This window comes from Macrosteles quadrilineatus, unplaced genomic scaffold (genome assembly GCF_028750875.1).
Source record: "Macrosteles quadrilineatus isolate MER2022 unplaced genomic scaffold, UCM_ALF_1.0 Scaffold_6__1_contigs__length_79288215, whole genome shotgun sequence".
Lineage (NCBI taxonomy): Eukaryota > Metazoa > Arthropoda > Insecta > Hemiptera > Cicadellidae > Macrosteles > Macrosteles quadrilineatus.
In genome coordinates this window covers 27,920,544-27,937,612 of record NW_026542599.1, presented here as the reverse complement: position 1 = coordinate 27,937,612, position 17,069 = coordinate 27,920,544, and the positions used below count along the sequence as shown (strand labels likewise).

Here is a 17,069-nt window from a genome sequence, read left to right as displayed (position 1 = left end):
CTGGGAAGTGGTCACACACTGTTTGAACTTTGTACTAACTGTACTCACTCAGCTTTGTTTATTGATTGAAACGAAACTGAAAACGAGTGACTCTAGTCCTAAGTCTACTCACTCAGTCTGTCTCTGTCTAACTCTGGCTTTCGTCTGTTGTATTGCAAGTGGCAACGTCACATCCATTTATCTGTTTAATTGTATCGTATCTGTTCTGTCAAAGTTTAGAGGTTACAAGAAACTTTGAAACTGTTATCATTTCCGGGACCAGTGGTCAGTCCGATTTCCGTACTTTTTATCACTATACAGTATTTCTCTGTCCGTTAGAGTAGTTTCTTGTTGTACATTACTAAATATTAACTCATTAAAATGACTTCACTTACCAAAGGTATAACCCTACTTTTCATTTCAACTTCTTAATTGTAGATAATATTATTCTTAGGTATTTAGTTGTAGGCCTAATTATTTTGGGTAAAAAACTGCCAGGTTGTAATGCTATAACACTTTAACGTTCTTAACATAAGTTATTTTTTGTGTTATGTTACAAGGAAACCTAAACATAGGCCTAAGTAGGTACAATTGTAAAATGGGGTACAGTTTCTTAACTGGGCTATGCTAATATCGATTGAAACTATCGAATTGAAAATATTGAATAATAATCGATATTTTTAAATATATTTATTATCAAATTAAACTATCATAACCTAGGCTAACCTAACCAACCAAACTTGCTGATGGTGATAAAATCGCATGAAGGTTTACTAATCGAATCGATAGTTTCAATCGGTATTAGCATAGCCCAGTTAAGAAACTGTACCCGTAAAATGTTATTTTTAAAACTAAATAGCCTAGGCCGACTCAAGCGGAGCAAATCAACATCCATTAACGGATTTTAGGATCAACTAGGTTAGGCTTAAGTTAAATGTTTAGGGTACCTATCTAAATTCTTTAATACCAAGGCCTATCTTGTCATTGCTTGCTACCAAGAATCAAGAATCAAGAAGTTTATTGGCCATTAAATACAATGTACAGGAATTCATTAGCGTACAATAGGCTTCGTCAAATAGTTTTAGTACAAAAAATCTTAAGTTTCTAGTCTAAGTCTGAAATGTACATTTAAGGTATTCTTCAATGCTATAAAATGCTTTTTGTTTTAGCCAGTTTGAGATAGGCCTAGTTTCTTTGAATTTTACAAGAGGTAGATTTCTTACAACTAATGGTAACTTGTTAAATAACAAAAATTGCTGGTAACTGTGACTTCTAAATGATTTGTGAAGGCGAATGTAAGGTGTTACAAGATTGTGTTTGTTTCTCGTGCTGTGTTCATGTTGATTACATTGTTCACTAAAATTAACTATATTTTCCTTAACATAAACCAGATTACAAAAAATATACATACATGGTAACGTCATTATTTTAAGACTAATAAAACTATCTGTACAATGTTCTTGATTGTTTTCTAAGCCTACCATGCAACGAATGACTTTCTTTTGCCATATTAATACTCTTTTTGCATCAGCGCTATTTCCCCATAAGCGCAGGCCATAGTTCAAATGAGAATTGAAAACACCATAGTAGACCATTAATAATACATCAGAACTGACACACTGTTTGAGTTTCCTCACTAAACAAGTAGCTCTAGCAAGTTTTTTACATACAAGGTCAATATGGCTACTCCAGGTTAACTTGCTGTCTAACACAATTCCTAACAGCTTAACAGGTTTTAAAAGATCTTCATATTCATGACTAATACTATTTTTGAGTGTGAAGAGAATGTTTTCAGTTTTATTTTCATTCAGGAGTAGGTAGTTTGCACCATACCAAACTTTGCAGCAATCTTTTGAGGAACTAAGCTGCTTTAAAACATTATGGATATTTACACCTTTTTCAAGAATAGTTGTGTCGTCAGCATATAAAACAGAAAAACATGGAACATTTACAGCAAAATCATTGATAAAAACTAAGAATAAGAATGGCCCAAGGACCGAGCCTTGTGGAACACCTGCTGACTTTGGTTGAGAAAAAACATTATTGACTTTAACTACTTGAGATCTATTGCTAAGGTAACTTCTAACTAGGAGTACGCTCCGAAGTCACGTATGAGAATGAACGAAGACCATTTCATACATAAAAAATTGTTATTTAACAGTAGGCCTATCCACATTCATATCAGTTGATCAGCTGCTCAAGCAGTTTTAACTTCATTAAGGCACTAACACCAAATCCATAATACTTTTTCACCAAAGCATTTTCTTTACTGTACTTTGGACTTGCGTCATTAAAGCAGGACCAGGAATCAATCAGGGAGTTGGTATATGAAAGGGACCTTGGTCCAAGGTCATTAGGCAGGTTTGAGAAAATTTACTAAGGAAGTATGTATAATCACTGAATGTATTTCGATGTATTTAAAAGCAGCAATATTGCTCGAAAATGCTAAATAATATTAGGTTTGTCAATCTATAGAAACTCCAACAATTACTTTGTGATGTTTCATTGCTCTACAACATTCAGAAATAAATTATAACAGTGAGAACCATTATACATTGAGGGTAAGGACATCCCTTACATGACCCATAAGAATTATAAACATTTCAAAATACAAGAATTAAAACCTTTTAGGTGTTGCATGGGAGGAAACACTATTTTTGAACCATCAGATACTGCTGAATTTGTTGTGTGAATGATCAAACAAATGTTTACCCGAAACAGTTTTAAAACTTTATATATTTGGATTCACATTTTAATACATTTACCTACGACCGTTTATTAAAATAGCCGTTTCAGCTCAGTTGTTAGAATTTAAAAGTTTCTCATAACATCATAGTTTTATCATAACACAGGTGACGGACCAATGAGGTTCAAGTCATGGTGGAAGGAAAATACATAGGTGTGCTATTCCCGTCATATTCTGACGTCACCCAGATTGCAAACGAAAAATCACTTGATTATACAGTATTGCCGTATTTAAATATATATATTTGTTTTTGATTTGATTGTTATTGTTTATATATTTTTGTTCTAAATGGTGAAATGGTGTTTGCAATCTTGGTGACTTTGACTTCAACAGCAAATTACGGGAATAGCACACCTTTGTATTTTCCTTCCACCATGGGTTCAACTATTGAGATAGAGGAATTAAAATTGTAATGATTCGAACTAATCGGCTCATTTAATTGTCGAGTGGTGCTTAACAATCAGTGTTTGGTACAATGTTTCGTTCCATGATTTTCAGTGGCTATGATACTATAAACGAAAACATAACCTCTCTTCTTAGAAGTTATGAGTAGTGATTAACACTGTCGTAGGTAAAGTGGTGTACGCAACTCGCGTAAATAGTGTTAACGACACTCGTAGAAGTTTTTAAAGCCCTCGCCAAGGGTCGTACCTTAAATTTTCTACTCGTGACAGCCCTACTACTTTACTTTACCATATCATAAGATAGTTTTAAATTCAAAATTATTATGCAGGAGTAAATATTTTGTATCAAGTATTTTTTTCTCCTGCTACTTCACACCCAACCAGCACTTTGCAGAGTACTGTCAGATGGTCAACTCTCTGGAGGACGAGATCTTAAAAATCAATGGTGTTGGTGAGGTGACTGTTTGAAGGGATTTCAATGCTAGGGCGGTGGAATGGGGTTTACCCCAAACAAACACAGAGGGTCAGTATGTTGTAGAGATGGCAGCCAGGCTACCTTCATATATCCTTAATACAGGTGACATTTTCATCATCTGTCACCACTGGCAAGGAAAGATGATCCCTAACATCTCTCTGGCATCTGAAGCCCTAGCCCACCAGTCACGGACTGGTGAGTCTCCAAGGACTACTCTGCAAGGGACTTATCAGGCAATCGTCTTCAGGGAACTTCCAAAGCTTTCCTGAGTTGGGTATCCATATGCCAATTCAGCTCATCCGTCTCAATGTTGGGACCTCAGTTGTCTTTGCCAGGCCACTTTTCAGGGTTACATAAAAAATCAAACTGTTGGGGACATTAAAAGTGCCGAATTTCAAGCCACATTGAAGATGCGTCCCACCATCTTCGGCATTTGACTGTTCCATGCCTAGGACTTTCGCCCACCGCAGAAAGAAGCCAGTTTACTGGTGGAAACCCAAGATTGCAGGACCCCAGGGAATGTGCCTAGAGCTCTGACGAGCAGCGCAGCATGCCAGAAACCGGCCTGAAGGTAATGCTAGATCGGCAGAGCACAAGGCCCCCATGCGAGATGACCATGGTGATATCAACTGGAGTAACATCAGGTGCTGGAAGCAACTGTACCAGGACATCCAGAATAATCCTTGGGTGATAGGCTACAAGATTGTAACCCAAAAGCTAGCGACTTGATCACCCCCTACGGTCATGGATCATGGAACCTGTCGCCGTGGCTACTGTCATTGAAGTGTTATTTCCAAAGCACCCACCGTGACCAGCAAGGGAATTTGGAGATTAGGGCGCGTTACCAGCTTTTCGGGAAGAGGAACTATCCTTCGTTGTCTGATCCCTGAGAAATGGAAGAGCACCTGGTGACTACAATCTTACTTTACATTGTAAAAAAGTAACAACAATTATACAGACGGCTATATTCAACCCTAAACCACTGCCACACAATCAATACTTCTTAGTTTTTTTTATAACTATTTTTATAGTTATTACCATGAACTAAACCTAGCGAAACTCAACTAAGCTACTGTAAGTGTAAAAGATTCATCTTAAAAATAACCTGGGCCCTATGGCCCAAAATGTTAATATTTGCAATTTCATGATGATTATATTTGATCTAGTGAAACATGTTGATCTTGTTCAACATGTTTAGCTGATGGCATTCCTGCAGAAATCTTAAAGCTTGTTGGTGTTCATTAGACTGTTACTTGACATACAAATCAGTTACCTATACTCAAAGAATTCAGTACACAATACAGCACTTGTAATCATGGACTCTGCTATGCTGTAAGTTAGTTAAAACCAATCTTTAAACTTAAAGTGTGACCCTTTTTTACATTCTAAGTGCTATTGAACTTGGATTTTAATGCAATGTAGTGTAAATTTTAATTGGTTGCTTGTTTTTATGGAATTTAACTTTAAAATCTTAAAGAGGGTCCCCAATTTCAAAGTTTTACATCGATGGAAGTATTGTTTTGTTTTAAAATATGGGTCTCTTTTATCTTAAACATTCAGTACATCATGAATTGGGTCTAAAAAATACCTCCAACTCAGCAAACCTGCAGACTAAGCGAAATTCAATTTGCCTTATTTAAATTTCACTTAATCTATTTAAATAGGTAACAAGGTTTGACAAGTACTTAGGTTTGCTAATACATGGAGAGTAATAAAGTGTAATTTTTAGTAAAATACTTAATAGCTTAGTATAAAATAAAAAAATACCGTGGGAATTTTTATTTTAGCAAATTTCCCATACAGGGAATAAGCTATTACCATAGGTCTCATGGTGAGACCTAGACCCGGGACCGATTTACTTTTTCCTTTATGGCCCCAGAGGCCAAAACACACTCCGTTTAAACTCATATATACAGGGTGACAAAAAAGTCTAGAAACGGCTTGATATCTTTTTAACTAAATTCATTAAAAAATTCAAATCTTTTACACCAACTTATATGTATGAAAACTATTTTTTGCAAGCATTACCATTTTTTTACCTTCACCAGGGGACGGCCCATGAGGAGTAGGTACATAATCTTTAATTTAAGCATAGGTTGATATTCACATCTTTTTAAAGGTCTGGTCAAGTGGAGTTCATTGCCCGAAACCGTGTCAAAAAAGGTTAATCCGTTACAAAATGGCGGCAGTCCAAAGTTCTTGCAGAATATACCTGCACAGGCTTAGAGTTGGTAAATACTCATAGTCAACATTAGCCGTGAAATCCGAAACCCGGTTAAATTTGTTTTGAAGATTGAATAAACTTAGTCTATGAGCTAGCTGACTTTAAAATACAATTTCAGCTCTCAAGCTAATGTTTAATACGAGTATTTACCAATACTAAGGCCTGTGCAGGTATTTTCCGCAAGAACATTGGACTGCCACCATTTTAAAACGGATGGACCTTTTTTGACGCGGTTTCCAGCAATGAACTCCACTTGATCAGACCTTTAAAATGATGTGCATATCAACCTATGCTTACATTAAAGATTATGTACCTACTGTTAACAACGCTGCCCCCGCCATCACTAATATCATTCGTTTTGTCCTCCACCACTTCCAAACCGGAGGAGGACATCATAGTTAAATATATTATTATTGGCAGAACACAGGTTGTTGGTAATTTGAATAATAAAACAGTAGCCTATATTATAAAAGAAAGAGAAGAGAGAGATAGGTCTTGTTTGGATGAACAACAGAATGTAATTGATATTTTTTTTACAAAATATAAAAAACATAAAACAGCTGAACATATAATATTAAATACAAAGTAAAAGCGTTTACCATAGGTTATGGCGCACAGCACACCGCTGGGAGCTGCCCCATGTACTTACGCGCTACGTAACTACTTGGCGCTCCCAGCGGTGTGCGCCACAACCTATGGTAACCACTGCAAGGCAGAAACAAAAACTTATATGCAATGGGAACTGTCAAAGTAGGATTGTTTACAGTTATGTTTTATGTTTTTAATTTATTGAATGATTTGTGATTGTGCAAATGTTTGATAGTTTATTTTTTCTAAGGTTTAGGTGCAGTGGTAGAACATTATGGCTATGGTATATGTGTTATACTATAGCATGCCGTAAATTTAAAGAACAAAATTTGGTGAGTCAGTGGCTCAGTCGGTAGCGTCGCGGACTTCGGGCCCAAGGCAGTAGTGTCGTGGGTTCGGATCCTGGTCACTGCCACTAACTTTTATCAGTACAGTCACAGAAAACATACTACTATAACCCAGAATGCCAACCGCATGGTAAAAAGCGTTAAGTGTTTTGAGAGAGCTTTGCGTGTCAATTGTAGGCAGCGCCACCAGCTTTGCTATGCTGAGTGTATGGCAACGCTGGTGGCGCTGAGTTATAGTAATATGTTTTCTGTGGTACAGTTCACCGTGGAACTGTACCGGCTCACCCCTTGCTTTGCTGGATACGTTCCACGCACAGATCTGTAGTCTATGTGGACGGGCAAATGCAAGGTTAAAAGAGGCCGCCAACCTCTTAAAAAAAAAAAAATTACCAAACTGTGTCCTTCCCAATTGCAAACGCAAAGCTTGAGTATTACTGCAACAAGCATTTTATACTTATATGCCAACCCTTATATGCTTATCTTACTAATATTATAAATGTGACAGTTTGTGTGTTTGTTTGAAGTTCAATCACGCATTAATTACTGGACGGATTGGGCTGAAATTTGGCGTGGTGATAGCTCACATTCCCGATTAACATATAGGCATATTCTTATCTCAAAAATCCTTTCGGACTCCGCCCCAGTGGCTATAGAGTTTCCCATGTTAACCTTATGAGTACTCATATTTAAATGGATTTAAAGAATTTAATCAGCTGTTGCAACTAAAAAGGTTGGTTCTATGGTATGCAAAAGCATTAAAAGTTATAAGATTTACCAACAGGGTGCAGCACTATTATTTTTTACTTTCTCCCCCTATACCATAGTATATGGAGAAAGTATTGTTTTCGTCAAAATTTTCGAGTTTGAGTTTTGAGTGGATATATTCGTTTTGGGTCCCCCTGGACCCAAAAAAGTGGTTTTCGAAGTGATGTCTGTGTGTGTGTGTGTGTGTGTGTGTGTCTGTGTGTCTGGATGTGTACAGAGCTAGAGACTACACCTGTGGTCCGATTTCGATGAAATTTGGTATGCATGTTCTAATCCATGGTATCTCGAGGCGTTTTTTTCATTTTTTTGAAATTATGATTTTTAATGAGGATTTTCCCATAAAAACCCATAAATAACCGGAAAAATCTGATTTTCTCAAAAATGGCCCGAACGATTTTGATAAAAATTTAGTATGTTGTAGCCCTTTAAATTCTGAACAAAATGGTACAAATCCCATTTCTGTAAAAATTACGGTTCAAAAGTTATTGTAAATTATGTTATTTTCCCATAAAAAACCCCATAAAATAACGAAAAATAGGGTTTTGGACAAAAATCCGGTTTTTATTTAACATAGTATGTTATGGTCCTTACAATTTTTATAGTTTTTTTTAATTTTTTTTAATTTTTATTTTTAATGGGGATTTGCCCATAAAACCCCATAAAATAACGGAAAAATCGGATTTTCCCAAAATTGGCTCGAACAATTTTGATAAAAATTTAGTATGTTATAGTCCTTTAAATTCTGAACAAAATTTTTCAAATTCCATTTCCGTATATTTACTCTCACCGCTTACACACGATGAAGGCTGTTGACAAACTTATGGGAGAAAGTATGTGTCAGAATGCTGATACCGTTTATTTCATTTATAAAAACAGCTAATTTGAAGTAAGCAGCAACAAAAAACTATGATACACAATGAGAACCGTCTGTCAGTTTTGTTTATGTTTTTTTAATTTCACGAATAATTTGTAATATTTTGTGAATCTTTAGTAATATTTTTTTTCTATCGTTTGGGTGAAGTAGTAGAACATTATAGCTATAGTTGTTGTGTAATATAGCTTACCGTAAATTTAAAGAAGCAAATGTTATCATACTGTGTCCTCCAAGGATTTTATACTTATATGCCAATCCCGTACGAAGGACGGGTACTCTGCTAGTATGCTTATATATGCTCAAGCAAAAATTATCCGATGTTCATGAAATTTGGTACAAACGTGTAAACCTACGTTTATTCAAACAAGTTCGCAAACAAGCATGATCGGACTATGAGAATGGGGGTTTATGGGGGGTTTTATGGAGTAACAATTGGTTTTTCCCATTTTCGACCCTAAAAACACAAAATTTAACAATTTCTTTCCAAACCGTTTTGTGGAAATTAAAAAAGGAAATAATTTTGTATATTGAAGAGTATTTGTATGCCTAACGGTTACAGAGATGATTAAATAAATTGTAAATTTAAAATTCCCATGTTATTCTTATGGGGAATAAATAAACTGTTTTAGTTTGCTTGTTTATGGATATATTTTAATCAAATTTGCCATTTTTGTACTACTAAGCTATCAACGCTATCATACTAAGCTATCAACATTTCAATTTAAAAACACCTCAATACCTTCCCTGTAGCAGCAAACCTAAGAACTCATTAAAATTAATGTTATTTAAATAGGAAATAAATCTGAGAATTTTAAGGAAATATTTGAGTAGAAATCCAGCTAGGAAAATGGAAATTTTCTTAGTCTGCAGGTTTACTGCGGTGGGGATATTTTATATTTTCCCTGTATTGAATGACCGTACAACAATATTCCAATGTACTAATTTACTTGTTTTTCACGCTGTTCAAAATGGTTTAGAGAGAAAATATTTTATTTTGATATGGTCCAAAATGAGAAAAACCAAATTTTACCCATTACCCTGTTCCTGTAGTTCGATCATAGTTCTGCGCTCTCTCGTCTGACCAGATTTGTACAAAATTTCATTGAAATTGGATGGTATATAAATGAATCTGAACGGATAGGGTTTTTTGCCACTGGAACATCAAAACTAAATATTAAAGTGGTCCCAGGTCTATGTCTTACCATGAGACCTGAGACAGTAATAGCTTAGTCTATTCCCAATACTGTATATATGAGAAATTCGCTGGATAGTAGCTAAGAAACCAAACTAAAAAGTTGTAGGTCTAAAACTATTTTAAATTATCCATAATCTTAAAACAATAAGGGGTTTCCCTGTAACATCCTTTTTCCAGCCAATTTACTTTAAAACATAGGTAATGTAAGTGTCAGATTTTTTTAGCGAATTTCCCTATAGGGAAGTAGCTATTACCGTAGGTGGCACGGTAAGACCTAGACCCGGGACCGATTTACTTTTTCATTTTGATGTCCCCAGAGGCCAAAAACACTATTCGTTCAAATTTTTATATATGTATATATATATATATATAGACATATATATATATATATATATATATATACGTCCGTGAACGCGATAACTTGAGTAATTTTTGTCCGATTTTGATGAAATTTGGTTTAAAGGTGTAAAGCGGGATAAACTTGAATGAGTTCGCGAACCAGCACGATCGGACCATGGGAACGGGGCTTTACGGGGGGTTTTATGGGGTAAAAATTGGTTTTTCTCACTTTTGACCCTCAAAACACAAAATTTCCCAATTTCTCTTTAGGCCTTTTTAAAGAGCTTAAAAAAACAAATAATTTAGTATATAAAAGTATTTTTGTTCAATTATTAGTAACGGAGAAAATTAAAAAAGTTTTAAATTTTAAATTCCCATGTTATTCTTATGGAGAATATTGTCAAATGTTGTAGTTTGCTTGTTTATGAATATATTTTGATCAAACTTGGCAAATTTATTTATTTTGTACTAAGCTATCAATATTTTACTCAAAAACACACTTTATTAGTTTCCTTGTAGCAGCAAACCTAGGTACTCGTTAAACCTAATGTTATTAAAATATATTTAACTGAAAATCAATTCAGACAAATGGAAATTCGCTTAGTCGGCAGGTTTGCTGCGGCGGGGGTATTATATTAATTGTTAGGTGTAATTTTAGCTAATAATCAAGCTGCAATTGCAAATGGTAATTTCCTTTAGGGCTTTGACCCCTCTACGTTGAATTTATATCCAGAGTCCATTTTCAAAGATCTTCGATCTTTGGGTCAGCATGTCTGGTATAATGACAAACTTTCTTTATAAAGGTTAAAATCTGCATTGTAATTTACAGTGGCGGTTCTAGGGCCTTATCATGGGGGGCTTGCAGGGTGTTCTTCACCAGAAGGAAGTCCAAGAGCTTCTCGCACGGACAATTTTCTATTTTTAAAGCCATATTTAAGGTCTATAACCACCGTTACGTTTTTATAACGAAATTTATGTTTGAATTTATACTTCCAGGGTCCAATTGGGGTGAGGGGCTTTCTAAAGCCTCTATGCCCCCCCCTTTGATTTGCCACTGGTAGTTTAACAGCTGTTACTTTGTGTGAATGTTGAGCCACAGTCAGAATGTAAACAAGAGACTAAGCAGTTCACTTGGTCTATGTAAATGATGATTAGTGGTATTATATGATAGTTGGCAAAACAGTTTTTTTACTTTGCTGCATCACTGGTCCATGGTCTGTGAGTACTGTGAACCAAGTGATACCCGCTCTAGATGTGTAATATTAAAATGTAGGTACCCTGGTCCGTTCTGTGACAATGATCTCAGCATCGCATATATGTGGCAATCGGTAGCGAGCGTGTTGAAAGGAAGACATGATGAGCGTTATTTCACACTCGTTTTAACGGATCAGACTATGATACAAAAATAATCAGATTACCAAGGCACTATTGGCTGTTATTTTGTGATGCATACTGTAAGCAGGAAAACACAGTGAACAGTTTCACAGAGTACTTACGATATATTATCGCATGAAATGTTTGTTTGATATAAATATGTAGGCCTATTCAAATATTTCATTCAACGTTATAGTTTTTTCTGTTGTTATTATCAGTATATCTATAAAAGCCCTGCCACTCTGCTGCATATAGGTTAGGTTAGTTAGAATCATTTTAGTTTATGATAATGAAAAAATATCATTTTTTAAATTCAACCTTTTTCATAAGTAGGGACCTAGTCTTTAAAAAGAAGGTAGTTATTACTGTACCATGAACTAAACCTAGCGAAACTCAACTAAGCTAACCAAATACCCGCAGAACAGTGTAAAAGTTTCTTCTTAAAAATAACCTAGAGGCCCTATGACCCAAAATGTTCATTTTAACATAGCTATTTTATACAACGTGAAACAATATATGTTACCCACATGACCATAATATTTTTTTTTGTAATACATGATGTTATGTATGTAGCCTACCCCTACCCAAGATGCGATTAGCGTTACTTTATATGACCAGTCTAGCCTAACCTAAGGGTAAAAACACACATACAGCGACTGGGAACAGAGCGGAACGGCGCAATTTAGAGTGACAAAATCAAACCAATACAATCAAGTAGTAAACGCACACAAACTGCTGTTGCGAGCATAGCGGAGCGAAACGGTTAACTTAGGAACAATCTCGTTTGTTTTTCTAGCATTTGGGAGCGGAGCGGGCAACGATTCTGTGGACATTTTTAGGTCCACTTTCGCCAGTAGGCTGCTCTGTATGCCCATTCCACCCTAACCAAAACTTACCCAGAGTGTTTCAGAACCTTCTCGAACCTTTTCTTTTTAAAAGAATGCATTCAAAGGTTGAGGTAGAATGGTATTGCATAAATCATGATTAATACTTCTTAACAACACGTCAGATGTGCGCCGCTACCACACGTCTGTTCCAAATGACGCCACATAATACGTTCCTAATCCAGTTACTTTTAAAACTGTTTAAAAAAAGATTGCCCTCAAAGAAAACCTAGTACCGTATAGGAACGGTAGTGCCTCTTAACCTCATTAGCCGAAATGGATGGAATCAACTTCACTTTATCTGCCCGCACCTATAATATTGATTATGAAATTAAATTGTTCTAAACTATTACATCTAACCTAATCAAACTTGCTGTAACATTTCAAAATACGGTTTGATAGTAGAATTCTGAAATTTAGGCTAACTGTTCTTAACTAACCTAACCTAACCAAACTGTATGTGTAGCATTTCAAAAATTGGCCCTTTTGATAACAGAAATGGCTTTCGCGCTCAATTGACTGTTCTAGAACGTTAAATCCTTAACTTATTATGCGCGTCTTTTGCTTCAAAATAGACCAATTTTAAAGAAACCTCCATCTTCGCAGAAATTTAATGTAAGTGAGTAGGTAAGTAATTCATAATGGGGTCTAGAGTAACTGTTTTTTTTTCATTATTTTGCAATACTGGAACGGGAAGGGGTTGTGACGTAATTTTGACATGTGAATAGTCACTTTGTAATGTTTTAAGCCAAGTCTTTTGCCACGGCCACCTTTAACTTGTCTAGCGCCAAACATCGCAAAAGATAACATGGCAAACAGGTGACACCAGCTCATTAATTTGCATACTATCCATTTAAATTTAGATTTAAGAACATAAATGTATTCAAAGAATAGAAAACATAGAGAATTGAAGACCAAAACAAGATTTAAAAATCAAAAATATATTTTTGTACATTTAAAAGGGGAGTCCATATTTTCATAGCCCAATACCGGTAAGCAAGTTTTCATGTTATTAACAAATACACAAATACTATTAGCTGCCTCACAAAACAAAACAGCTGTTACAAGCCTACTTGCGATGTTGCCACTTCTAAGGCCGCGGCCTTTTTGCTGTGCTGCAAATTGCTGCAAACTTGCTTTGTGGTATCTTGGAAATGATCGAGCTCCCGTTCGTGTCGCTCTCGCTTAAGTCGCTGCATGTGTCCGACATCAGTCGCTCACACTCTCGACGCTACAGCCCGCCTGCTCCGCTCTGAATTGCTGTATGTGTTTTTTTACCCTAAGACATATTAGGTATAGAAGCACAATTAATTGGACATAAGTTATCTAGATCCTAACATTTATAGGTACGGTACTACAATTCAAAATGGCCTTGATTTACGCAATATCGTAGCCTTAAATGGTATCTTCATTACGCAATTGGCTATTATTAAAAATTGAAAATAGGGCACACTGCATTGGAGTTGCTTATTTGGATAAACCCAAGCAAAAAATTGCCAACTACGACTTGGCTTGTTTTCTAACTCTGTCGACTATTAGGCCCCTACAGGCCTAGGCCTAACTAAGTAAAATTAGGATGAAACATGTATTCATGGTGATACTCCAAAGTCAATTAAAAACCAAGAAGTACATGCCTAGGAGTAAAGTTTGGCAGAGAACCTGTGATGTATTAATATCATTTTAAATATAAATAAATTGAGGCCTGTATCGATTTTGATTCGGTTCGATACATAAGAAGCTATCGTTTCCACGATATAATTTTGTTATTTGAATGTGTGTCGAATTGAGCTAAATTATTGATTTTCAGTATATGAAATTATCAATACAATGCAAGTATTGATAAAAATGCAAGCATTTTTGAAAAGGTAATTTGAAGGGTTTTTCTCAAGATTTTAATTTTACAAAAACAGTATGCAGGCGACATAAACTAACAACTCGATACATTATAACCTAAACTTTACCTTCCTAATCTAACCTAACTTCAAAACACTTAATGCAGTCACCAATTCGCATAAAGCACGACCTACCACCCTGACATGCCTAAATGAGAACTGTAATTTTACAGTTGCTTGTCGTGTGGTTGAAAACAGTCAGCTGTAGGCTTAGTTAACCCACAGTTCATTCCACTTGTAAATGTTATCCATCCTACCTTGTTTATTGTAATGTTGTATATTTCTACGGCTATATCTTGAGAAATATTCATCAGCGGTGAAAAATAATAGAATATTTGGATTCAGGAGGTAAAAAAATATAAAGTAAGATATCAAAATTAAAAATTTGTTTGAAGGCACCTATACGGAATAAATACGTATCGTTTGGTTACTTAGGTAGGTAAGGTTAACCTAACCTAACTAACCAAACAATATATCGAGTTAAACAATCGAATAATCAATATTACTCATTCGGTTATTTGTGCCAACAGATATGGAAGTTTACCCACACAGGCTGCTATTCTTGTCCTAAGTACAGTAATTTAATTAGCCTACTGTTTTCTAGAAGCGGAGCGACACACATTGTTATTCGCTTTTCCGCAATCCGGGCCGAGAAAAACCTAGCTTAAGTTAAGGCCCAGAGATATAGGCTACCTACCTATCTAAGTTAAAGGCAAGAAGAAATTGATCAATATAAGGCCTAGGTCCTTAAGCTTAAGTTAATTGGGACTGTAGAATAGGCCAAGGTAGGCCTAGGCTATTAGGCCTAGCCTACCTTTGATTGTACGCTACCCGAACACAAACGTTGTCAGTTTTGATAGGGTACACTCTTGTCAGTTTAAAATGGGCCAACACTTGAAAGATCATATCTCAACAATCACAATTAATTTTTAAACAACACAGTATATTATTCCTTCCTTGCCAATGGCCATGAATCCCTCAGATTTTCTTGGTTAATGCATCGAGCCTCTTTAACCTGGATCTAGTCTTTTAGTTGCGATTGACGACTGTAGTATCACAAACTACACTTCAAAGTGTAACCATAACACCCTAACTACTACAATTAATTACTTTATTACTATTTAACTAACGGTGTTAACATCAACATAAAACTCAGCTCAGCAGACAGCACCCAACAACACGAACACACAATCACGAATCACAACACAACAATACAATCCAATCGACGACGACGACAGACGACGATAAACAAATTTTGAAAAAAGTGACTCTTTATAAAAAAAAATAGTAATAATTAGGCTGATATTATTCAAGCCTACTGAACAAACAACCATAACAACATGTAACTACCTAAATAATTTTATCGAATGTAAGTTAATAAATTTCGGTGGATATTTTTAAATCCGATATTTATTTCCACAGATAAATATTCTTTTAAATAGTTATAAGTTAGTGTAAAGCGTTCTTATGCGTAAAACTGTTTACTCCATGGATGAAAGAAATAATAGACAATTTGGTCTCTTTGTCTTTAAAGCAAGAAGCAAAATAACAAAATTGTTGCTCGTAAAATGTAAACAAAAAAAAGAAGAAGAAGGTAGCTCCTAATGTTATTCTTATGGGGGAAAATTAAAATGGTTTTTTTAGGATTAAATAGTAATTACTGAACAAATATGCTCCAAAAACGATCCCCGGCATGATATTATACTATAGAATCTTTGTGCAAAACATCAAGTTGATAGATGTAATCGTTCTCGAGTTTTTGTAATCCATAGAGATGCTTTTCGTACCAGTATGAGAATTCACTTCGTTCATTCAATTAAAGCTAGTTCCTTATCTCTATTACCATAATACTCCAATTTCCTGCAAAGAATAACATGTGAAACCATATCAAAAGCTTTACTTAGGTCTAACATACTACAGCCTGTGGCAAAATTGTTTTCAAAACCATTGAGGATATAATCTACAATGCTCTCTACAGCCTTGGTAGTTGAAGAATTAGGCATGAAACCAAATTGGTTAGTACTAAGCAAATTGTTACTTGTAAAATAATCATACATTTGCCTAAATAAACAAGTTTCGATTATCTTACTTATAATGGGGACAATAGCAATTGATCTGTAGTTCTCTGGTAAATCTCTGCTACCTTTCTTAAAAATAGGGCTAATTATTGATTGCTTCAAGCAATTTGGGAAAACACCTGTAACTAAAACTAGGTTGACAATGTAGGTGAGATGTACTAGAATAGGGTCTATAATATTCTTCAAAAGGTAGTTCGACAGTCCAAAACAATCTTCGCTGCGAGAGGAGCTTAGTTTAGTTACTATTGATTTCACAGTTTTCATATCAACTTTTTTTAATGAGAATTTATTTGAGCTGGTGGTAAACTTTAAATTACTAAGTAGTTTATAATAGTCTGGTAAATTTGAGTTCTGATTGTGAGTCATACTTGTTGGTACATTAACAAAAAAATCATTAAAGGTGTCAGGCGAAATACATATTTCAGTCGGTACTTTGCTCTGCCCTGATTCACTTCTCACTATCTTCCAGGCCGCTTTGCATTTGTTTGTTGATTTATTAATTAGTTTGTTGTTTGCAGAAATTCTTGCCTCATTCATAGCTTTTGTGTAAACTTTCTTGGCATTTTTAAAGTTCATTTTGTCATTAACATTACCATTAGTCTTCCATACGTCATAAAGGTAAATGATATATTCTCTCATGTTTGCAAGTTCAGGTGTAAACCAGTTACTAGGTCCTGGCTTGGTTTTTGGTCTACATTTATTATTTACGATTGGACAATAAACATTGAGATAATAACAAAGTATATTTATAAACATAGAGATCACAGCATCAATATCACAGTTGTTATATAATACTAACCAGCTAAGATTTGAAAGACAATAATTAAAATCAGCTAGCCTATCAGTAGTAATCAGTCTCCTCTTAAATGATTTAGTTTTTACACCAGCCTGGCTTTTATTATCAT

The 17,069-nt window shown here is 35.2% G+C and overlaps 1 protein-coding gene across 1 annotated transcript in view; it reads left to right on the top strand.

Moving 5' to 3' along the window:
* The first annotated feature begins 211 nt into the window (after positions 1–211).
* LOC128996283 (3-ketoacyl-CoA thiolase, mitochondrial-like) overlaps positions 212–17,069 on the top strand; it is a 37,245-nt gene continuing 20,387 nt past the window's right edge. Inside the window, exon 1 of the mRNA XM_054421497.1 lies at positions 212–379. Within this exon, the coding sequence (XP_054277472.1) occupies positions 361–379 (19 nt within the window). The 5' untranslated portion in view covers positions 212–360. The remainder of the gene's footprint in view (positions 380–17,069) is intronic.